The 25,569-nt window shown below is 39.7% G+C and overlaps 1 protein-coding gene across 3 annotated transcripts in view; it reads left to right on the top strand.

Moving 5' to 3' along the window:
- dusp8a (dual specificity phosphatase 8a) overlaps positions 1-25,569 on the top strand; it is a 60,652-nt gene that overhangs the window by 12,461 nt on the left and 22,622 nt on the right. For all 3 annotated transcript variants that reach the window (XM_054775671.1, XM_054775670.1, XM_054775672.1), the window contains exon 3: positions 8,866-9,004. In XM_054775671.1, coding sequence (XP_054631646.1) covers positions 8,866-9,004 — 139 coding nt within the window. The remainder of the gene's footprint in view (positions 1-8,865; positions 9,005-25,569) is intronic.

Below are 25,569 nucleotides of genomic sequence, written 5' to 3'. Positions count from 1 at the left end.
GCCAAGAAGCTGCTGCTTAGCTTTGTGATACAGGTGGAGAAGCCTACTATGAGTATCAACTTCACACTTTGCTCTTTTCCCCTCCATTTTTTCAATTTTAAATGTTTTTTTTAAATATTTAAACTTTCGTCATAAATAAGCTTTTTTGTCATTTGTAATTTTGACTTATACAGCTGTTTTTTCCATTTTGCTGTTTTTTTCCCAACTGTCTTCTTGTAAATGTTCTTCTCCGTATATTACGACTTTATTCCCATAATATTAAGACTTTATTCCCCTAATATTACATCTTTTGCCTCAACCAAATTTTCCAAAACTACGTTATTCTCGTAAAATTACAACTTTTTCTCGTTAGATTCCAACTGTTTTCTCTTAATATTTTGACTTTATTCTTGTAAAATCATTTTTGCTGTTTTTTTTTTTCTAGTTTTTTCTTCTTAAATTGTATTTTTAGAATGTGCTGCGGTTGCCCAACAACCCAGAGCCTCACTTTGGACACTCCCGCCTCAAAGCATGTCTGTCTCGTAACATTTCTTCACAATTTATTCCTTTTTCTCTGCTAACCCTCTGTAGTGGTGCTGGTTTGTTATTATCCCCCCACCCCCACCCCCTCTTTCGCCCAGTAAAGAGGATAAAGCTTGCGATTAATGCTATGGCTGGATAAAGCTGGAACTAGCCGGGTGCAAGAGGAGGGCCTGACGGAGCCAGACTCCTTTGTTATTGGCTAAGCATGACATCATCCCTTTTGTTTGGCCACTGGCAGACCGCGGGCTCGGCACGTGCGGACTGGCTGTGCAGTGTTAAAACTGGCTTCCAACTAACCCCCAACACACACACACACACACACATCCTTTCAACCCCCCACATGGCTCTGAGCAATGCCAAGAGCCGCGTCAACACGCCAAGACAGCAAAGGACACCATTGTGGCTCTTTGTCAGGGAAGTGAATGCAGGAAGCGGCAGAGCAGCACTGAGGGTATTCATGGTAGGGCTGTAGCCTCCACCACCTCCCTGACTGCCTTCCACCTCACATCCCATTGAGATTTAATAGCCTACAACCCCCCAGGCGCTGCACTCACCCTCTTTCATGGAAGCTTCCGATGCTTCAGTTAACTGAGCTGATTGAACAACCATCCATTGGTACTCCAGCAATCCAAACGGTGTCCTATTTCTCCTTTACATCCCATCTCCTCATAGGCTGTGTATGGATGCTAGCTGTCAATGTAGGTCAGTGAGACATGGATATTGAGGGGTAGATGGTGGTGGAATGCCTGGGAGTGGGATGGCACAGGCTTAGTCAGGAATGAGGCTTCTCTTGCCCTTTCTGACACACTGGTTTCTTCTCTAGAAGGAAGTGGTTGGTTTCTTTTCTTGTGAAATACTGTATCGGGGGCAGCCAAGCAGTCGTTTGCCTGAAACATCCGTTGTCATGTTTGGAGAATTACCGAAACCCAAAGTACAAACTAAAACAGACTCGTCTCTTAATGTTCTTTTTTATTAGCTTGTTTTAGTGGATGACACACGAGCCACGTTTCTATCAGACCTACTAAAATCTTGTTCATGGTCATGAGGACATTCACATATTTACTGTCTAATAAATACGCGTGCATGTTTTTAGGGTAGGTGATGCAGTAGTTTGAAATCATACTGTAGCTTCTCTACAACTGAGCATAGCAGTGATCTCGGTGAGGAGGAACGTGGCTCCGTGCCCTGCTTCCTAGTGCACGTCAAGACTACATGTGAGCAACTCATGCATTTATGCAGTAAAGATCCCCCCCTTTCTGCTGATGCTGCACCATATGTTGTGTTTGCACAGGCTGCCAGCTCAGAACATAGGGAATATTGCTGAGTAATTACTGTAAGGAACAAGGAATTGTGTTGGTTAAACTGTGTCAGTGGTACATTTCTGATCACAATGTTAAGACGAGTTGGAAAAATTACAAAACTGTACTTCATCTTAAAGGGTCACTGACATGATTTTTCAACTTTGCTTAAGTATGTTCTATATTGTTTATAATTATGTGCTACGTTGTTTTTTGTTTTTTTTAAAGCGAACGTTAAATTAGGGAAATTTTTCTGATGCCATCTCTGAACGGGGGCGTTTCCAGAAGTGACGTCGGCGTAGGGACGGCTCTCATCTTAGCAGAATTCTTTCGGTATATTTTTCGTCAAAATAGTAGTCATGCCAAAACGTTGCGTTGCCGCTGGCTGTTCACAGTGTCCGAGCGATACTGTAAGTTTTTTTTTTTCCCAGAAGACGAAGGTTTAGACTACATTGAACAAAGCAAGTACGATAGCCAACCGCCGTGGCCACCGAGGAAAGTGCGTTGTTGTAAGCGGACACATGTGACGTGTGAGCAGCTGTGGATGCCAAGAGAACCACACAGTATAATGCAGAGTGAGCTACCCGCCGTGGCCCAGGACGGTGCTGTGAGCAGCCACGAGTAGAGCTACAGTTGTGAGGAGAATGAAGCAAGTGCTAATTTCTTTGTATGTAATATGGACAAAAGAGCCCTTTGACCAAGAGTCCCAAAATGGCAGACGGCACGTACAAAAATGTAATTTTTACTAATTCAACGTTTGCTAAAAAAAAAACGAACATAGAACATAATTACAAACAATATAGAACATATTTAAGCAAAGTTGAAAAATCATGTTAGTGACCCTTTGATGTTAAAGAGCTCCAAAATGCAAAAAGAAGAAATGGAAGTTAGACAAACATTTTTTTGAGTAAGCAATTTATTGTGAAATAAGCTGTTGTGTTCATTGTGTTCATCAGCTGATCAGAAGTTTAAGAGCACAGCCTTTAAAAGGCAAACTGTGGATTGAATATGATGTTGTGTCAGGTATTCACCCTGTCATGATCTCTTGACGGCAAAGACAAAAAAGCTTTCTCTTTTTGAACTTTTGGGATTGTTGAGCTGCATAAGCAAGTCCTTTTGCAGCGTGCCATTGCTGCTGAGGTTGGTCGCAGTAAGACAGTCATTTGAAACTTCTTCAAAGACCCTCAGGGTTATGGAACAAAAAAGTTAAGCAGTAAACCCCCAAAAATCATCAAACGGCAGCTGGCTATGTGGAGATGTTGCAGGGGGCATCCCTCATGATTGAAGGCCCTCGTCTGTTTGGTAAATACTGGCTTTTTCAATTGGACAAAGCTGCGGGTCACAATGCCCACCTGAAAAAGGACTTCTTCCAGAGGAATAAGCTCACTCTTTTGGACCATCCTGCATGTTCTCCTGATCTAAATCCAAATGAGAACATTTGGGAATGGATGGTGAGGAAAGTTTACAAAAATCAACATCAGCTCCAGACAATGAATGTCCTCCGTGAAGCCATCTTCACCACCCGGAGCAACATTCCTACTAGCTTACTGGAAATACTGGCATCAAGAATGCCCAAACCAATTTTTCAGCTGATTAACAAGAATGGTGCAGCTACTCATTACTGACATTTTATTTCTATTTTAAGGGGGTTTCGGATTTTTTGTAGCTGGTCTTAAAACTTTTGATCAGCTGATGAACAGCCTATTTCACTTTGATGCTTGTTTGCAATAAATTGCTTCCTCATTGTTTTTTGTTTCACTCCCATTTCTTCTTTTAGCATTTTGAAGCTCTCCTCTTTAAGATCCAACAATAACAATGGAAAATGTAAATTCTTACAATTTTTCAACTGGTCTTAAGGTTTTCATCAGGAGTGTACCAGTGACACAGTTCAACCAACACTCTTCCTTGTTTCTTAATTACTCAGCCGTATTCCCTGTGTTCTGAGCTGGCAGCCTGTGCAAACACAACAGAAGAAGTGGGAAGTGATCTCAAATTAATGTGCAGAATTCTTCTAGCTGCACCAACTTGCACACCTTCATAAATACCAACCACCTGCTATTTCCTGAGAATTCAAATTCATGTATTAATGAATTAGAAATAAAGGAAAATGTATCCATTGTTATGAACTTTTATCTGGAACCACAAAAGTTCATGTGAGTTGATGAAGGTGTTTGTGTAGTTCTGCTAGAGAGCTAACAAACAAATAGGGCTGGGGAAAAAAAAAGGTTTTATCTGCAAAAATTCATAGTTCAGGTATTTTGGAATGTTATTGGTCTTGATACAAGAGTTAGTGGTTAGTCGTTCAAAACGTGAGGATTCCTTTTGCCATATCGGCTTGATGGTATCAGCAAAATGTAGTTGATGATTCACTGTGTGGATTCTGTCCATGTGTCATTTACCCGCTGTGTCAATCCTGGAATTTCTGATCAGTCACATTTATTTGCTTATTGCCAGGTTCAAACAGAGACACCGCAACTGTTTATTCCCCAAATATACCACTGACCCGAAATGTCTTGTATTTCTTAGATGATGTCATAACAAAATTATGATTTAATGATCTTCCCGTTGGACCAACACAATCAGCACTCACACTTAGTTTTTATACGTCAGCCTGAATTGGTATGACCATTTGTGTAAGTATGTGAATGAACAAAGGAAAGGAAGAGAGAATGATGCATTGATGGTTTATGAAAGGGAAATGTGGCTTTCTTTTCCTGTAAGACAAAGAACACTGTTGAACCGGCTTTGCAGCATGCATGTGCACTTCGTTGTTTGCGCATCTGAGTGAGAGTGCGGTTCAGCAGGACTTTGATGCAGAAATCTTGTATAAATGTATGACAACATATAAGCATTTGAAGCTCTAAGGTCAAACGTGATGTGGTCCTGCTGGCTTCATCAGGCTGTGATCTTCAAATCTCATTGGATTGACAAGGTTTGATTGCGGACTCTGCATTGGGCCATCGTGGTGAAGCAAGAGCTGCGCCGAAAGGCAAAGCTCTCAGTTTACCAGTCGGTCTACATTCCTACCTTCACCTATGGTCATGAGCTTTGAGTAGTGATCAAAAGGACAAAAGATCGCAGCTACAAGCGGCTGAAATGAGTTTTCTCCGTATGGTAGCTGGGTTCTCCCTTAGAGATAAGGTGAGAAGCACTGTCATCCAAGAGAAACTCGGAGTAGAACTGCATTGAGAGGAGCCAGATAAGGTGGCTCGAGCATTTGGTCAGGATGCCTCCCAGACACCTCGCTGGAGAGGTGTTCAGAGAACGTCCGAACGGTAGGAGGCCTCGGAGAAGACCCAGGACACAATGGAGAGACTGTCTCTCAACTGGCTTGGGAACACCTCGGGATCTGCTGGGACGAGCAGGATGAAATAACCAGGGAGAGGGAAGTCAGGGCTTCTCTGCTTAGGCTGCTCCCCCCCTCAACTCGACCTCGAATAAGTGGAAGTAGATGGATGGATGGAAAATTTTGATCAAATTCAGATGTCAGACTTCAGATTTTTTACTGTATTGCAAAGTATGTACTGTCGTCATGTATGAGCAACCAGCCAGAGGTAGTATATACCGTATTTAGGCTTATCATTTACTCTGTTGACAGCTTCATGAATTTTTTAAGTATTACAACTAGCATGCCTTTGACTCCATAAAGCCATTTGTAGTAGTTCCACGCTGCAGAAAGCTTTTACCACACACACACACACGCAGACTCTCAGGGGTTCATCACAATATTTGCTGGTAAACATAATTCCAAAGCCAGTGGAACCCATACGAACAGAATATATAGGAGACACACTCATCATTGCACCAGTGGCAGCTGTCAGTGCCAGTCATTGACATCACGGCCCGTGGGTCATTACAGCGGGGAGAGATATTTGTCATACCATGCATGGTGGCGTCTCTTAAAATTACTGATCAAGTGCCAATGGAGGTGTTTTGGAGGCTTTTTTAATTGGGATGTGGGTAATTGTAGTTGGCTGGTGTTTTGGGAAGGAAGCTATTGTGTTGCTAGACTCAGACAAATCTCTGATTGGTAGCCATGACAATCAATGCATGATGCAAATGTATGCAGCTTGTGTGTTCTGTAATGGAGATGTGTCTAGCTTTTCCATTATACACACACGGTTATCATTATTTGGTTCTTGATTTCTTGTCTCATTGCAGTTCATTTCATGCTGACTGCACCTGCTTCAGCATGTTTCTTAGTTTTTCTCCCGTTACAATTCCTCTTCGTCTCCATGCTTGTCTCCAGGGCCCCTCCCTTCCGCTCCTTTTCTGCCACGAGCATTCCTTGTTTACCTGCAGTGTTCATGCGTCAGAACGCCCCGGCCAGCACTGCAGAGACTCTATACTAATACCGCAGTCTGACAGCTTGCAGACTTACACACTGATAGATCATTGACCGTTACTGCGCCAAACTCTGTCATTAAAAAAAACAAATGTAGTCCTGTCAGTCAGACCTTCGCACACATACTTTGTAAGATTACTTAAAGGGATAGTTCTGATTTTTTGACATGAAGTTGTATGACATCCCCATCAGCATTGTAGTCCATTAACAGCGACTTACCCCTCACTTGGTCTCCTAAGTCCAGTTCTGGTCAGATTTCTGTGATGAAGAACGTAGTTGCTGGGGACAATTAAGTAAAGAGTTTGGCTTCTCAAAACAATATACGTTCAAAAGATTAATACATTTGCATCACAAAAATGCGTTCTCAAAAAAGTCAGACCTCACAAAATGTCACATGTACTTCAATATATGTATTCAAAATAAAACGGCAAGCGTTTTGTAAGGTTTGATTTTTTTTTTTTTTTTTTTTTGAGAAGGCACTTTTGTGACGCAAATGAATTAATCTTTTGAACACATATTGTTCTGAGAAGACCCAGGACACATTTGAGAGACTATGTCTCTGAACTGGCCTGGGAACACCTGGGAACACACTGTTGTTGTGATCACCTGCGTTCTGCTCGATGAATAGAAGCACTGCTGCTGGATAGAAGTGCTGGCGCTGACAATACAATGGACTGTTTTTATCGGAGTGCCAATATCAGGGATTTTAGATGCAGGCCGATATAATCCGATACTGTTTTGCTGATATCAACATCCAATCGGGACACTCCTAATCATAGCATATTTTCACTAACTGAACTAACATTTTGCAATCTTAGGATTATCAAACTATATTTTTTTCCAAGCTTAACATCTAAATTGAATGTCAACATTTTGATGGTGCTCATGCATATTGAGATAGCACTGCATCATTGTATTGTACTTTATTTATTCATGCCGCATAAACATCTCATACTGTAAATGAATAGTTACCCTACAAAAATAACCTCATACTTCTCTTAGTTTTCTTTTTATTGTTCTGTAAATGCTGAACATTTCACACCCTGCCTGTCTGGTAGTGAATACCAGCCTGATCTATTTTTACGCCACTGCTTAGTTTTTTTTGTTCACAAAATAAAACTTTATCCACTGACAGCACTGTGCTATGTGTTGTGTGTGTGTGTGTGTGTGTGTGTGTGTGTGTGTGTGTGTGTGTGTGTGCGCTGTGTACATATTCACTCTAATCCTGAGGCATTGAGCTCAGGCTCCCAAATTAGACCTGATCCCATTAGGATTATCATTCCAAAATTCTAAAGCCTCTGTAAAGATGTGTGTGATTGAGCGTTAAGAAAGATCTATAAAATATAATAGTACATGTCTGCTATATTGTATGGGGAAATCAATGGTAAAATACAGATAGGTACCAGTGTTTGTTTTTTTTTTGTGTTTACTGAGCCCCACACCAACACACATCTCAGTTAATGCTACAAACCAGGATCGCAGCATTTGTCTTTGTATGCAATAGTTAAATAAAGACAATATTAACACTGTTTGATCCGCTTTTGTTAACTGGTGTAGCTCCTGACCTTGTCCAGTCCCAATCACCTGCATGGCTGTGTGCCAAGGCACTCGGCTACACCTGCTATGTTAGCGGAAACATAATCAGGCACACCCCACCCACCCGCGTCTGACACTTAGATGCATGCACTCGTAGTGAAAGGTGCAGTACAGCTGTGCACGCCGTGGGGCCATCATCACCAGTGCGCCTTTGAATGGGCCGTGTGAGTGAAGGGTGCAGGGACGTACGCTTTTGCCTGGAAGCTATTTTGAATGGCACACTGTAGATGAGAATGCTAAACATATTCTCCTGCCTACTCGTTTTGTCATGATTTCGCAACATTTTCTTCCTGGTCCTGTGCTCTGATACCCGTGCTCACTCCATCCCTCTCTGCCTTCATCCTCCCGCTCGCCCCTCTCCTCTCTCCTTTCCAGTGGTAGTTCAGTGATGCAACACTTCTGCAGTAGGGTGCTGCCTACTGCTGCTTGGTCATGTGACCAAATCCTGCCTGACAACATGGAAGAACACGCGCATGCTCTCGTTTGCTTCCTTACGCGCATGCTCACTTAGTCCTGTCCCTCTCTTGGGCTGACATTAACAGCATGATTACTGCGCCAGATTTTTTTTTTTTACTGATACAAGCAAGCTTCACAAATTCAGTAGTCATGGATACACCTTGCGTGGTATTCGTACTGCAGTACTATCTATTTCTAACACAACTGAATGACTAGTAATGAATTCTGCTTCCAGCTGCAGAGATTTTCATCACTGAGGCTAGTATTTATTGCCATAAGTATCAACAGTATATTTGTGTGTTCTTTATGTTTCTGGCCCGTGCATATTAGACCCATGCATATTAGAGCATGGCTCATTTAAATGCTGCAGCTCATTTTATGTGCATGTCAAAATATTTGAGAACATTGCCAACAGCGCATGGGTAAAGGGTATGTACAGGGCACACAGGGTGTCCTTAAAGTTTGGATTTATTGCATTAAATCAACATGAATTTTGCACATGTGCATCAACCTTTGCATCACAATTGTTGGGAATCACATTGAAGATGTTATTTGTTCATTGACTAAAACACCTTGTATGTTCAGAAGCTATAAATAACACACTGTATTTAATAATCACCACGTTCATCTTTTTTGTTGTTTGTGCAGGTGGAGCTGGCCAGGAAGCAGGAAGTGGTGGTTTACGACCAGAGTTCCAAAGAAGCTGGACATCTGTCCAAGGATGGTTTTGTGCACATTCTCATGGGGAAGCTGGAGGGCACGTTCCACAAGGTGTCCCTGCTCACTGGTATGCATCAGTGTGGGAGTGGGTGTGTGCTTTGAGGAGGGCATGTCTCACGATCGATATTTTTAAATCACAATACTCCATACTGCTTCATTTTTCCTTGTTGTGCACACTCAACTGAAGAAGTTTGTCATGACACAGTTTGGTCAGTAGATGTCACTGTTTCGCACCACATGTCTCAGCAGCTTTACGGAGTTCAGTCAAGTAGGGGTGGGGAATACTGCACTGTAGATTTGATACCGAGTAAATACAGAGCCAGTATCACCGATACTGATACCGATACTTTTTAATTGAACATTTTTCAAGATCATTGATCATTTTGTGAGTTTGCATTTAATTTGATAATCTTGTAATCAAAAATCCGCAAACATGAACCATTTAACAATATAGTGTATATACAGTATATCCAGTCATACAATATATTACTTAACATTGTTTTTAAGTTTTAAAAAAAAAGAATTTTTAAGGTGTGGTGGCTTTTATTTTGTAGTGGCAGTGTGCCATGATCAATTACATGTAGTGGAAACCGCATAGTAGTGTAGAGTTGAAATATTGAAGAAAAAAGGGACGACTGTATTGGCTCTCATTCAAGTCCTTTGGCTTTTTGCCCCCAACGCCCACCTGTGTCCAAAGACCCATTCCCTTAGGTGCCTTTTTTTCCAACTATAACAATAATTTAACAATATTTACAAAATGAACAACATAACAATAGACATAGTGGAAAAGTGAAAAATACCAATCTTATCATGCCAGTATTGATTAGGGGTGTCACGAGACACAGCGAGATGATACAAATTTCCAAAGCACCGGTGGATAATCCCAAACCTAAAAAGGGACTTAAGCAGGAGAATTTCATCTTCATCGTAAGAACCAATCTCGAGATGATACACGAGATTGGTTCTAGATTTTAATGACTTTTCAGAAAAGCACAGTGAAAAAAATACAAAAAATATGACAATATATCAGGCTACAACTTTAATGTCTACTATGGTATACACTTCTGCGCTCTGTGGATACACCCCTAATATCAATGCTATTGATATTTGGATTGACCCGCCCACCCCTATTATCTCGCATCAAATGTGCTTAGATAGTTGTAGCAGCAGAATACTGGCACCTAAAAGTGTACTTTCTTGCTCTCCAATGACTCTTTGATGTTTAAGCTTCTCATGAGTCAGTCTCAGACTTAACATCATCTGAAATAATGCTGAAGTTTAACTTGTGCCTCTATATATCACAGTTATTATCCTGTCATAGTGTCCACTAAGCACAGTAAGGCTTAATTTAGCAGCAACAGCGAGCCTCTTAATAGTCTCATTGAGTTAATAGCATCTTGTATGAAGTGGTTGCCAGGGTGCTATCTCACCCACATGCAGCAGCAGAGACTTGAATCCATCCTAAAATGTGTCAGCACCCAACAGAAATACTAATCTGCCTCAGTCAGGATTTGGGAAGGAGACTGGAAGGGGCATGCTGCTTGAGGAAATCTCTCTCCCTGCATCCCCGCATCCCATCCTTCTCCACCTCTGTGTCCCCGCACACCAGAGGATTAGGGCTTTTTCATGAGTCATTCATAGATACAGCTGTCTCAGAGCACCAAGGCGCCTTCATTAGTCGTAGAAATGCACACACAACCATGCGTAATAATGCACATAATCATTATACTGTGTTTGCCTTCCTTTTGAAATGTCTTTCTGTCAGCAATCGCTCTGCTGTATGAGTCTCACCCACGTTCCCTTCTTTTCTGCTGTTTCCACGACGACAGTGGCAGAGAATAAATCCGCAGGAGGACCCAGCCAATAGAATTGTTGTTTGGGTGTTTGTACGATTTGGGTCGGTGGTGCTTCCAGCTAGAGACATGTGCATGTATACGCAAAGCCTTGTATGCGTGCTATGTGGTTGGGCAGAGGAGGGGATGTCGCGTGTGCATGTCTGAATTGTAGCATGCGTTCATTTGTGCAGGGTGACATCACGTGGAAGGCTGCAGGGTGTGTTTGTGTGTCAGGGGGAAAGATGATGTGGCGGATAAAAGGAAGGAGAAGTTGGCTGTATCCGACATTATCATCATTTTCAGATGTACAGTATGTGTATGTTTCAAATGTTGTGCTCTTCTTCTACATCACGGGTGTCCAAACCGTTTCCCAGCGAGGGCCACATAGTGAAAAATTAAGGGTGCAAGGGCCACTTTGATATTTTATAAAGCATATGCTAAGAACTTATATATCCTGTATTTCAATTAAAAAAAGCATCTCAGTTGGGTGATACAGGTGAAAAAGGGTATTATTAGTATCAACTTCAGTCTTGGCTTTTTTTTTTTTTTTTTTTGCCCATTTTTGCCGTTTTTGTTTAATTTTCCAGCTTTCTTCTTAAATAATCTTTGTACATTTTCTTTTAGTAATATTATGACTTTATTCACATAATATTTTGACTTTATTCATTTAATATTTTTTTCATTTATTTACTTTTTCCCCCAACCTAATTTTCCCAAAATTAAAACTTTATTTTATTTGGTTTGTTTCTCATAATGTTATGACTTTTGGAAAAAAAAAAAATAAATAATATTTCAACTCTGTGCAACTAAAATTACATAATTTTTCCTGATGATAATATCATGAATTTGACTTTTTTCTTCATATTTTGACTTTATTCTCGTAAAACTGCAGCGTTTTTTTCTAACTACTTCAACTTTCTTCTTGAAAATGGTTTCCTTACAATAATTACTTTATTTGCATAATATTTTGACTTTATTCTCGTAACATTATAATGTTCCCCAACCAAATTTTCCAAAAATTACATTTTTATTTGTTGTTTTGTTTGTTTCTCATAATGTTATGACTTTTTTTTCTTTAAGATTTCAACTTTATGTTATTAAAATGATGTTATTATTCCTCATACTAAGACGTTATTCTCGTAAAATTCCGACCTTTTCTCGTTAGATTCCAACTTTTTCCTTTTAATATTTTGAATTTATTCTTGTGAAATTAATGCAGATTTTTCCATTTTTGCTCCTGTTGTTGTTTTTAGTTGTAATGTTAAATAATGTTTTTAGAATGTGCTGCAGGCCAATAAGGGCCCCTTTTTAAGTCCTGTGCTTTTTATTAGAAAAATTAGCTTCACTCTAAATCTATGAAATGAAGTAGATATGTCTGCGCACGTGTGTGTGTGTGTGTCTGTTTGTGTGTGTGTTTTCAAACAAGCTGGTGCTAGCGGCAGGATGAGAGGTCAGAGGTCATTCTGGTTAAGTGTCAAATGTGTGTAAAAGAAATGAAAAAGCACTGTGAGCTGGCATGATGTTTTGTTTTGTTGTCTCATTGTATGATTCTTATGCTGGATTGCTAATAGATGAGGAGATGAGAGCCCCATGAAGTCATCTTTACAGCATTTTTGTGGAATGTAACATTTTATTGCTGTTTTCTGACGTTTCAAAAGCTATAAATGAATCAGTGGGCCAAGTGATTATTTGCAGCCGTAGTCTTTCTTTCGTTGTCTTTATTTGGCTTTACTGCTGTCTTTCGCCTTCTTCAAGATAGCTTAAAATAAGTAATGCACCTCTCGCTTAGCTTCCTTTCATCTATTATCCTCTCCCCCACATTCACATCCTTCTTTTCTTCATCTACCTACTAGATTCACAGTACTAATAATTCAATAACGGTATCTATGCAAGGCACTAACAGTTCACAACATAGCATTCCTGCACATCAGGTGATGTGGATGGGAGCAGAAAGGGCTGATAGATGAGGAAAAAACTTCGTACAGCAAACGTTTTCCACCGAGGGCAGCACGTTAAGCTATCTGAACGAGACATACACATTTCAGTGTTACAGGTGACAAAGCAAATGAGTGCAATATCTAATAATATATCCCATTTATAAATAATTTCTTTTATTTTTAGAATATACACCGGAGGCCGAAAAAGGCCACCCGGCTGTACTACCTGGCTTGCATGGTTAGACAAGGTCGAATAAAGGAACAATTATAAAGCTGACTATTGCTCAGAAAATGTTGAAGAAAGAAGCCAGTAATGAGTAGCTGCGCCGTTCTTGTTAATCGGCTGAAAAATTGTTTTGGCCAAGGAGGCTAGTTGGAATGTTGCTCCAGGTGGTAAAGATGGCTTCACGAAGGGCATCCGCTGTCTGGAACTGATGTCCATCCCCAAATGTTGTAAATTGGATTAAGATCAGGGGAACACGCAGGATGGTCCAAAAGAGAGAGCTTATTCCTGGAAGAAGTCCTTTTGTCAAGCGAGCATTGTGAACTTCAGCATTGTCCTGTTGAAAAAGCCAGTCATTACCGCACAGACGAGGACCTTCAGTCATGACGGATGCATCTCCACATATCCAGTTGCCATTTGACGCCCCTGCACAACCCGAAGCTCCATTGTTCCACTGAAGGAAAAAGCAGCCCAGATCAGGATGGCCCCCCTCCACCCCCTCAGGTGGGATTTCCTTGTCATGCCAGTAACGTTGGAAGCCATCAGGACTGTCAAGGTCACATTTGTCTCATCAGAGAATAAAACTTTCTTCCATCTTTCAGTGTCCCATGTTTGGTGCTCTCATGCAAATTCCAATTTTGTGGACGAAGGAGACCTTTTTTTCTTCTTAAAAGTCATCTCTGGCAGATAGCGTCTGATGTTTATTGGACTGCACTCGGCACCAGGAACAACCTTCAATTGGGCCGAGGATGGTCCCATGTCATGATGGACAGCCAATGCCGGTGACATTTTTTTTTAATCTTACCTCCCATAACCCTCAGGATCTTTTGAAAAAGTTTCAAATTATTGTCTCACTGTGTCCAACTTCAGCAGCAATGGTGCGCTGTGTGAGACCTTACTTATGCAGCTCAACAATCCCACCTCGTTGAAAGAGAGAAAGCTTTTTTGCATTTACCATCAAGAGATCATGACAGTGTGAATACCTGACACAAGTTCACATTCAGTCCACATTTTGGTCAAGATTTTGTCCTTTAAAGGCTGTGCTCTTAAACTTTGATCAGCTTTGATCAGCTGATGCTATTTCAGTGTAATGCTTGTTTGCAATAAATTGCTTACTGTAATTATTTTGTCTCACTCCCACTCCTTCTTTTTGTATTTTGAAGCTCTAGCAGAACCTACTTAAGATCCACCAGTGCAAAATGTGCATTTTTGCAATTTTTCAACCGATCTTAACATTTATAATGTCATAGAACAGGCCGTGTCCCAAAAGAGGCATTGTTTGTTCTCCTGACACTTTAAAATTAGAGACTTTGCCTTGAAATATGCATATAAATTAATCACAAGATTTGGTGGTGGAAAAGGTGTGCGCATGCATATTCACATGTGTTTTGGCACGGGTTTAATACATGCTGATGTACATCCGTGTGTTTGCGTTATTACTTCATCCACTGTGAGAAAGTGTTTGTGAGAAAAATATTTTTACCAGAAGTGATCTCACTCAGTTGGCACTCACGCTGATGTCTTGCCTTTTAGAGACTTTTAGTGACTCCGTGTGTACATGTGTGCGTGTGTGTGTTTAGAAGAGAACACAACTTGTTTGGAGCCAGCTGCCTCCCTAGAGGGTCTAAAGTTTGCGTGTTTCCCACCAACCTTGCACCACACAGCCAAGCCCAAGGCAGCATTCCTGCTGCCAGGGTGCATCTAGGTGGGAGCTTAGCTGCTGCCATCAGTGTTCTCCCGTCACAGCACATCAGTCCTGATGTTGCTCTGCAGGGTTCAACATGCTGACCCATGAACTCTCACAATCAAACAAACAAGAAAAGACGAAAGATAAAAATAGAAAATCATAAATTGAATCAATAAAATCATTTGATTCATGTTTATAGAACAAATTAAATAAATACAAAATAAATATGGTATGGTTTATTTGCTTAACAGGTCCACATGGTTGCACAATCCAACGTGTCTGAAAAGGAGGAAGAAGTACATTTTATTTAGTCCTACTCCTTATCCTCTCCATAGTAATTACTGATAATTCATTCCAACCATATTTTTTACATGACATGATATTTCATTTGCTTGTGTTTTGTTAACTTCCTTTAAGTGTGACCATTTTATAATTAAAGAGAAAAGAATAGAAAATGTATCGCAATGGATAGATAGCTTATGCAGTGATGAAGGAAAGAAAAGTAAAGCTAAAATGCTCGTAAGCAACAAAAAAGTAAGGAAAAAAAACCTGATAGTATACAGTATAGCGGCCGCATGGTGGCTGAGTGGTTAGCGTGTGTGGGTTTTCTCTCGCATTAGGTTAATTGGCGACCCTAAATTGTCTGTACGTATGAATGTGAGCGTGAATGGTTGTTTGTCTCTATGAGCCCTGTGATTGGCTGGCGACCAGTCCAGGGTGTATCCCGCCAAAATGAAATATACATGTTATCAGAGTAAATTTAAAAAATAGTAAATGCAAAGATAGACATTTATAAGGCAACGTGTCCAGATGTTTTCCAGCGGGGGCCATATAGTGAAAAACGAAAGGATGCAACTTTGATATTTTGTACATGCTAAGGAGTTCTATACATATATTTCAAGAAAAAACTGCATCTCGGCTTTGTGTAATATTGTAATATTGTAACATTGAGTATCAACCTTACTCTTTGCTCTTTTTTACACATTTATGTTGGTTGTTGTATGTTCCAAATATTTCATCTTTCTTATTAAATCACATCTGTCAATTTCTTTTGGTAATATTATAACTTTAATCCAGGGATGCTCCAATCAATCTCCCACCCATCAGTATCGGCCGATTTCCGTGAAAAAGGAATATGCATATGCCGATAAATGACTTTCAACGCCGATCACCTCTGGCTCGTACTATTGCAGCCTGCAGCCTGTAGCCACCCCAGTGTGCAGTGTAGCGTCTCTGGTAGCGTCCCCCTCCCACTTTCCTTCACACTGCGGAGGCGTGCCCAACCCAAAACAAACATGTCTGCCGTGTGGAACTTACCTGCCGTTTGTGAGAGTCATATAAATGTTGCACCCTGCAAAACACGTCATGAAAAATATCTCTCCAGGGTAGCAAAAAAGCTTAAAAAGCTTTCATTGAATACGGCGTTTGAAGAACAAACACTTGACGGAGTATGGCGAGTTTCGTGGCTCACAGTGTGATTATCAGTCAAACGGCAGCTAATGTAGCCGAAACACCGGACGGAGACACTCGCCCGTATGTGCGTGACAGTCAGAGTTCTGAAGCAAACAACCCAAAAAAGAATCAAATTCATCGAACTACATGACCAGCGTCGCTCAGGCTGCCGTATCAACATGTTTAGTTCGGGAAGGGGTTAGCGTTTGTGATGACATTCCGGCATGGTTGGTCCGCCGGAGAAATACTTCCTCACACAATGTTCCTTCTCATCACGGTGACCTGTTTGGTAGCGATAGAGAGGAGGAAATCCAACACGCATGTCAATATATCGAGGCAGGCAAAATGATAGTTTGTTTTTATTTATTGTGTGGTTAATTCATTTATTGATAAGCGTGACAGGCCTATATCAGAGTAAATAAAAAAAATAAAAGTGTATAAGGTCCTATATACAGTAGGTCATGGAAAAGGAAATAAGGATGGAAAGGTTAAGTGTGTGTGTGTTTCCTAGTGCCATCTGCGTGTTTTTCTTTGTATTACTAAAAGCATACAGCACAAGCTCAGAGAGCAGCACTAGGAAAAGAGACAGATGTGACGCGTGGCGGGTTAAGGGTGGATTCTTCACACTGGACTTGAGGTGACGTTATTTGACAGCAGAGTCGTCAGCAGCGACTGCGGTGATTCATTGCTGGATGGCGTTGTGACCCAGATGCTCACGGACGGAAAGAATTCCAGCCACGTGTGGCCACGAAACACGCTGAAATAGTTTTCTTTGAAGGGCTTTATAGTTTGAAAGTTTGACTTGTGTATGAAGTTAACAAAAGTCAAGATGAAACCACTCAAGGGAGGAATAGAGGGACTTTGCGGGTGAAGAGTAATGGCTCCCACGCTGTCACCTGAACAAGTCAAAGGACGTAGCGATGACATACTGATGACAGGTATTAGCAAATGAAAAGGTGCCCCTCTCTCTCGCTCTCTCGTTTTCTGTTGCTTGCTCTCGTTTCTTTTTGTTTTGTTTTGTTTCCCTCGCACACGCTCACACAGGAGCTGCTGTCTACCCCCGGGGCGTGCATGATGAGATCAGGTTTGGGTGTGACAGCAAAGGTACAAAGGTCAATTCAGTTATGTGTCATTCTTCGGCACTGTTATACAATGGGGCGGTGGCCCCCTGTGTGTGTGTGTGTGCGTGTGTGCATGAGCGCATCAGAGAAAAGCTGAAGAGGTGAGGTAATGGTGGAAGGCTGAATATGTCAATGCGGCCCTTCACAGAGGCATTACAATGAGCTACACAAGGAGGTCTGCTTGGGTCAGTGCGTGTTTCTGTGTGTCTGCGTGCAAGTCGGCTTGAATATGTGCATATGAAGTAGTGTGTGCATGAGGGTGAGGCAATGTTTGAGAGAGTGTGTGTGGGGTGGGGGCTGGTGGGACAAAACAAAAGGAGAGCTATTTTGGAGATGAGGTAATAGTCCTCATTTTATCATCAATGTGTGTGGTCAGTCAACCACATTTCTGTGCATTTGTGTGTGGTGCTGCACCTTGTACAGTGCAACCAACCCCTCGTGCCAATCAATCTTTGGGCCCAGAGGCCATTTAAAGCCCACGACTGTTTTTGTAATTGTTTATTTTTTTTAACTGGCCTGCAGCACATGCTGAACATATAATTAGACAAGAAAACTAGAAACGACAACAAAAAAATTGGAAAAATGAGCAGAAATTTTCCAAGAATAAAGTCAAAATATTATAAGAACAAGTCATAATTTTACGAGAATAACATCCTAATATTATAAGGAAAATAAGGCCATTTTGTAGTATGAAGTCGAAATATTAAAGAAAAGTCGTAATGGTGTGAGAAGCAGACAAACAATGATTGACAATGTTTTTGGAAAATAAGGCTGAAGAAAACGTTATAATATTATGGGAAAAGTAAAGTTATTATGGTAATAAAGTCATAATTACAAGAAGAAAATGTACCAAAAAAGTTGAAATAGTTGTAAAATAAAAAATAAAAACAGCAGGAATGGACAAAAAGGGTATCATTTTACAAGAGTAAAGTCTAAATATTAAGAGAAAAAAGTCGAAATTTTAGTCATTTTTGTTGCATGAAGTTGAAATATTAAATAAAAAATGTATTTTTGAAAAGTTGTGAGAAAAATACAAAACAAAATAAAGTTGTAATTTTTGGAAAAAAGTTAAGATTAATTATTATAAATTATGAGAAACACACAAACCAACAAATAATTGGTTCATTTTTTGGAAAATTAGGTTGCAGAAAAAGTTATACTATGGGAATAAAGTAACAATGCTATGGCAGTAAAATCATAATTTAGTTGTGAGAAGCACACAAAACAATGATTGACAATGTTTTTGGAAAATTAGGTTTCGGAAAACGTTATAATATTATGGGGAAAGTAAAGTTATTATGGCAATAAAGTCATAATTATGAAAAGAAAACTTACAAGAAAGTTTAAATAGTTGGAAAAGTTTTTGAAATAACAACAGCAGAAATAGAAAAAAAAACACATGTTGTGAGAAACAAACAAAACAAAATAAAGTTGTAATTTTTGGAAAAAGGTTAGAATATTGTGGGAATAAAGTCATCCTTTCACTTAAACATGTTATGCTTGTAGCACCCACTGCACATTGTAAAATAGAATAAACAAAAAAAACAGTCAGAACAACAGTAAAAATAGAAAAATCAGCAATTATTTTACAAGAATAAAGTCAAAATATTAACAGAAAAAAATGTATGAAAATAAAGTCGTAATATTATGAAGAAAAATCATATTTTAGTTAAGTTAAAATATTAAAGAAAGGTGTTTTTTTTTAAGTTGTAAACAAAAAACAAAATAAAGTTGTAATTTCTGGATTTGATTTGATTGCAGAAAAAGTTATACAATGTCAAAATATTACGGGAATGAAGTCATAATTATGAGACGAAAATTTACAAGAGGAAAATTGATAGTTGGAAAATTAAAAAGATAGCAGATATGAAGAAAAAAAACACTAATTTTACGAGAATAAAGTCAAAATATTAAGAGAAACAATTTTACAACAATAAACCCGTCATATGAGGAAAAATAATGTCATAGAGTTGAAATATTAAAGAAAAAAATTAAGTGGTAATATTATGAGAAACAAATAAAACAAAATAAAGTTGTAATTTTTGCAAAATTTGGTTGGGGAAAAAAGTTACAATATGGGAATAAAGTCAGAATTTTACGAAGAGAAAATTTGCAAAGGTTATTTAAGGAAAAAAGTTCAAATATTTGAAAAATTTAAAAACAGGAAAAGTAAAACGGGGCAAAAAAGGCTGCAGTTGATAATAATTTTTTTTTTTTACCTATATCACAAAGCTGAGAATGGAAAATATGTATTGAAATATGTATAACTTCTTAGCAGATCTACAAAATATCAAAGTGGCAAAGTTGCATCCTTTCATTTTTCACCATGTGGCCCTCACTGGAAAAACATTTGGACACCCCTGCTCAATTGCATCCTCATTTCTCATGCTCTTGTCTCAAATATAGCATTACATCGAATAAAAATGTAGTGTCATAACATAATGAATGCAGCTTTTTGTTAGCCTGGACAAGAGTCATATTTTCCAGATGTGCAGGGACGTGGTTGCTTGGTTTAGACCCCAGCAAACATCACATCATCATTTTATATGTTTTCAGAGAAGCAAAAATCACCACCGTGGCTGAAGTCATATTGCAATATCTGTCGAAATAATCATAGTGTGGGTTTTGATTTATGGCTAACTACGGCGCACACACACGCAGACATGAAAACCTGGGAATATTTTTCACACTAATGCTCTGAAAACTCCTATTCTGGCAGCTGGACTGATATGATATGCTGTGATGTATCCACCAACAGGATTATATTATAGCAGTACTCTTATTTCACCATCACAAGCTTGCCATTCTAAGCACTTTGTCACCTTTTTCTTTGATTCTTGCTGAACGGAGGTCTTGCAAGCTACCTTGGGTTTTAAGTAGAGGTTTCACTGTAGCCCTTCATTTGTCTCTTTTGTTAGCATTGATGACAACATCTCTCTGCGCTCACACGCTATTTCTCAGGGAACTGGCTTTCATTCTGGAGGGACTTCAAAGCAAACGTTACGTTGTTTCTACACATTTTGGCATAATTCTCTGTGGTGGGGAATTTAACCTGCAGTTTTTACCAACATGGTTTCTTTAGGTTCAAGCATGAACACGCCACATACTATTCAGGGAATAAAAATTCAGGGATCCTTTTGATATGTTTTATTTTGTAAACAGGCGAAAAACAATCTAATGTTGTACTGTGATACAGGGGCGTCCAAACTTTTTCCAGCGATGGCAACATAGTGAAAAATGAAAGGATGCTTTTCCACTTTGATGTTTTGTAAAGCAACACACGTAGATATGCTAAGAAGTTAGATATATTTGAACAAAAAAAACAAACTTCTCAGTCTTTTTTTTTTTTAGCTAATTTTCCAAAAATTAAAACACCTGCCGTTTCGTTTGTTTCTCAGAATATTGCAGCTTTAAAAAAAAATTACCAATTTTATCTTTAATACTTCAACTCTACGCTACTAAAATGACATTATTTTTCTGCACAATACCGTGTTCCCTTGTTTATCGCGGGGGATTGGTTCCCCAAATAGCCCGCTATAAGTGAAATCTTCAAAATAGCCACCTTCATTTCTTTTACAATTATTATGTATGTTTTAAGGCTGTAAAAACCCTCACCGTACACTTTATGCACTTTTCTCAGACAGGCATTTACATTTTCTCACATTTCTCTCTGGTTTAAACACTCTCAAAAAAGTTCAAACCTTCATTTGAATTTTAATGATCAACCTACAGTATGAAGTCACTCATGCGTATTTCACTCCTGTGACCGTGCCTTTTCATCCTGGCGCCATTCCGCTGTACTGTAGCGTTTTGTATCCTTGTTAAAGCGTATTGCTGCAGTACTCCTCCTGTTGCAGTCCTCCTCCTTCGAACTTCATTTCCAAGCTAGCAAGCAAGCATGTGATGACACAGGAGACACGGCAGGGCGGCACAAAGGAGATTGATTGACAATGGTCTACAGTCAATAAGCACACAGAAAACAAGGGGCGGTGCAGACAGGGGAGAGAGGGAAGAGAGAGACACTCAACTTCCCACAATGCAAATCTTCTTAAAGGGCAGCGTTCATACACTGTAATAAAAAAAAAGAAGCAGCACTAAAAAAATTCTGCAAAACAGCATATCTGCGAAAGGTGAACCGCGATAGAGCAAGGGAACAGTATTATAAGTTTATTTTCATAAAATTTTGACTTTTTTTGTTAGAACCTTTTTCTCTTAATATTTAGATTTTATTCTCTGAAAATTACAGCTGTTTTTTCCATTTCTGCTGTTTTTTTAAAGTTTCCAACTATATATATATCTATATATATATATCTATATATCTATATATCTATATATATATATATATATAGATATATATATATATAGATATATATATATATATATATAAATATATCCATCTATATATATATAGAGATATATATATATATATATATATAGATATATATATATATATACACTGCTCAAAAAAATAAAGGGAACACTCAATTCACACTCAGTCAAAACTGCTGCGCCGTTTTTCAAACTGTCCACGTTGGCAGCAACACAGATTGACAGTCAATTTCACATGCTGTTGAGCAAACGGAATAGACAACGGGTGGTGTCTTTTTCCACTTTAATTGTGAGTTTGACTCCAAATCCAGACCTGCATGGGTTAATACATTTGATTTCAGTTGATCATTTTTGTGTGAATTTGTTGCCAGCACATTAAACGATGTAAAGACCAAAATATTTAATAAGAATATTTCATTAATTTAGATCTAGGATGTGATATTTTAGTGTTCCCTTTATTTTTTTTTGAGCAGTATATATATATACTTTTTTTTTTTGTCCTTTTTCAAGACAAACAGCCTGCATTTCAGCTTTGTGTTATCGGTGACAAAGCATATTATTATTATAACTTATGATTACTATTATTATTATTACTATTATTTTCCCTGCAACATTGACTTTTTTGCTCTTTTTTCCTGTTTTTGTTGTTTTTTTTAATCAGTTTTCTTGTGTAGTAACAAAAAAGAGCTGCGGGCCACAGATGGCCCCCAGGGCTGGTGCAGATATTCCACTTTATCGGCAGAGCTTTGAAAGCCATGTTTGAGTGACAATTGTGCTGTCATTCTCCCTCCCATTAGTTGTTGCTTCTCCATCTTAACCTCCTCACCTGCCCTTTCTGCACCTCCTTTCCCCTTTTCTCCCTCTATGGCCCATTTCCATGTGACCCCTCTCCACTCTGCTATGGGGATCTGCTGCAGATCAATGATTTCATTGAGAAGGAGCCAGTGGTGCCATTAGGAGGTGAGCTCACTTTCCCCTGAGAGATTTGACCGTATTCTCAGTGACCCCGGCTTCATCCTCACCCTCCCTCCATTACTTCAGCTCCCCTTTTACCTTCTCCCTATATCCCCCCTGCTCCAGCTCCGTTGCTCCTTGCCTCTGTTTCACGGTGCTGAGAACAGAGCTCTATTTTTAGGCCCAGACTCCTGCGGTCGTCACATCTGGCGCCAGTGGCCTCGGTGCTCTCGCCCTGGCCTGTAGATACACAAACACACATTCACCCCACCCCAGTCAGCACCGGGAGAGCGCAAAGGTCAATGTAAACGGCCTGCGGAAATATCTATGACATCACCTTCCTGATCCGAGAAAGTGTTACAGACTCTGAGAAGCCTCAGAGCTACACGTTGACATCATGGCCTGTTTTGTGCAGCCGTGAGTCTCTTTGCATGTTTGTAATAAGCTCCTTTTTAGGCTCACACTTCTATGAGGTATTGTGCAGATGCTTAACTTGCACACAAGGTCCTAGGAGCAGGTAAATGCATGCACACATACACACACACACACACACACACACACACACACACACACACACACATTAAAGAAGCATAAGAGGCCTTTGCAGAGTTGAGTTTTATGTAACTATGTTCTTCTGCCAGAGCTCTCACCCCCCTTGTCTGTCTCATTGGCCTCACATGATGGGCTTGATGTCATTTTTCCTTCTTTGCCTCAAAAAAGGGAGGACAAAAACAGGCCTGTGTGTGTGTGTGTGTGTGTGTGTGTTCATCTGTATGTGTTTTAATGTGAGCCTCTGCCAAATGTTTCCACCATGACGTGATCCCGGTCCTCTTCTTCTTCTCCTTCATCACTCACATGTCCCTTGCCGGCTGAGGGGGCCATAGACATATAGAGACTTACACTCACCCAACCTCACATTCATCAGCTTGCAAAATAGAGAGCTGATATTAAAAGCACTCCTGATCCAAATATCAAGACCAGTTGAAGAATTGCAAGAATTTACATTTTGCACTGTTGGATCTTAAGGAGGTTCTAAGTAGAGCTCCAAAATGCAAAAAGAACAAATGGGAGTGAGACAAAAACATTTTTGAGTAAGCAATTTATTGCAAACAAGCATTAAAGTGAAATTGGCTGTTCATCAGCTGATCAAAAGTTTAAGACCAAAACTCAAAAAAGCCGAAATCTCCCTAAAATAGCAATAAGATGTTGAAAAAAGGACTCAGTAATGAGTAGCTGCACCATTCTTGTTAATCACCTCAAAAATGGGTGTGCTTGATGCTTGATGCCAGTGTTTCCAGGAGGCTAGTGGGAATGTTGCTCCAGGTGGTGAAGATGACTTCACGGAGGGCAACCACTGCCTAGAACTGATGTCCATTTTTGTAAACTTCCCTTGCCATCCATCCTCAAATGTTTTCAATTATATTTAGATCAGGGGAACAGGCAGGATGGTCCAAAAGAGTGAGCTTATTCTTCTGGAAGAAGTGCTTTGTCAGGCAGGCATGGCAGCATTGTCATATTGGAAAAAGCCAGATGATGGCCTTCAGTCATGAGTGATGCTCCCTGCAACATCTCCACGTAGCCACCTGCCGTTTGACGCCCCTGCACAACCTGAAGATTTATTGTTCATTGAAGGGAAAAACAGCTCAGATCATGATGGCGCCCCCTCCACCTTGCCGTGTGGAAAAAATCTCAGGTAGGATCTCCTTCTCATGCCAGTGTATGTTGGAAGCCATCAGGACGGTCAAGGTTTTTTTTTTCCTCATCAGAGAATAAAACTTTATTGCACCTTTCAATGCCCCATGTTTGGTGATCTCATGCAAAATCCAAACGAGCGATTTTGTGGTGTTGAAAGAGACAAGGCCTTTGAAGACCTTTTTCTTCTTAAAAGCCTTCTCTGGCAGATGGTGTCTGATGGTTATTGGACTGCACTCGGTACCAATAACAACCATCATTTGGGCCGAGGATGGTCCTGTGTCTTGATGGCCAGCCACACTTTTTTGAGTCTACCACTTGACTTTTTTTAAAAAAAAATTTTTTTTTTTTTTTTACAGTAACCGTCAGGATCTTTGAATACGTTTTAAATGACTTATGTCTTACTGCCTCCAACCTCAGCAGCAATGGCGCGCTGCAAGAGGCCTTGTTTATGCAGCTCAACAATCCCACCGCGTTCAAAGAGAGAAAGCTTTTTTGCCTTTGCCATCAAGAGGTCATGACAGTGTGAGTACCTGACAAAAAAACAGTATCTATCATTCAATCCATTGTTTTGCCAAGATTTTGAGTAGTATTATTGGATATTTTAACATTATTCAGAAAAGGTGCATTCTGTTCTGCGAGTGTGAAGCTTTTGAGCAATTCTGCTCATAAGCATACATGCAGTCAACTTCCTGGAACAGAAGGGTAAATTAAGTTTAATCATCAAAGCTTTAAACAAGCCATAAAGACATGCACAATTACTGTCGATCTCTCCTCTGTTCTGTTTGTGTGGAAAGCCTTGCACAGTTCCCTCAATATTTCAGCCATAGCTATTGAAGCAGCTTTGTGTATACAGTCCATTCATAATGCATGCCATGTGGGTTCTGCTGCATTTGAAATCTATCTGAGTGCCCTTTGCACATCCCAACAACCCGCTCCTGTCATGCATTCATGTTGTGTCGCATAAAAATAGTTTGTTTAAACGGTTACCTTGGCACTGTCAACACATCAGGTCAACAGAAGCAGAAGTAGAGCAGCATGCTAACCGAGGTCAGTGTCGCCACACGTCACCGCCATTGGTGCCCTGTAAATGAATGACGAGTAGCTTTAGTCCAGAGGTGTCCAAACGTTTTCCAGCGAGTGAATAATGAAAGGATGCAACTTTGCCAATGCTAAGAAGTGATATAAATGCATTTCAGCTTTATGATATCGTTGAAAAAACCTATCATTAGAATTAACTTTGGTCTTTGCTCTTTTTTTCTTTCCTCATTTTTGCTGTTTAAAAAAAACAAATCCAAATATTAAAATGTTGTAGCTTCATAAATTTTTTTCTTGGAATAGTATTAGACTATACTATAATATAGACTATACTATAGACTATAATAGACTTTACTCTCATAAT

The sequence above is a fragment of the Dunckerocampus dactyliophorus genome, chromosome 5 (genome assembly GCF_027744805.1).
Source record: "Dunckerocampus dactyliophorus isolate RoL2022-P2 chromosome 5, RoL_Ddac_1.1, whole genome shotgun sequence".
NCBI classification, from domain to species: Eukaryota; Metazoa; Chordata; class Actinopteri; order Syngnathiformes; family Syngnathidae; genus Dunckerocampus; species Dunckerocampus dactyliophorus.
Note: the sequence above shows the minus strand (reverse complement) of the source record. Positions and strands in the feature narration are given on the sequence as shown.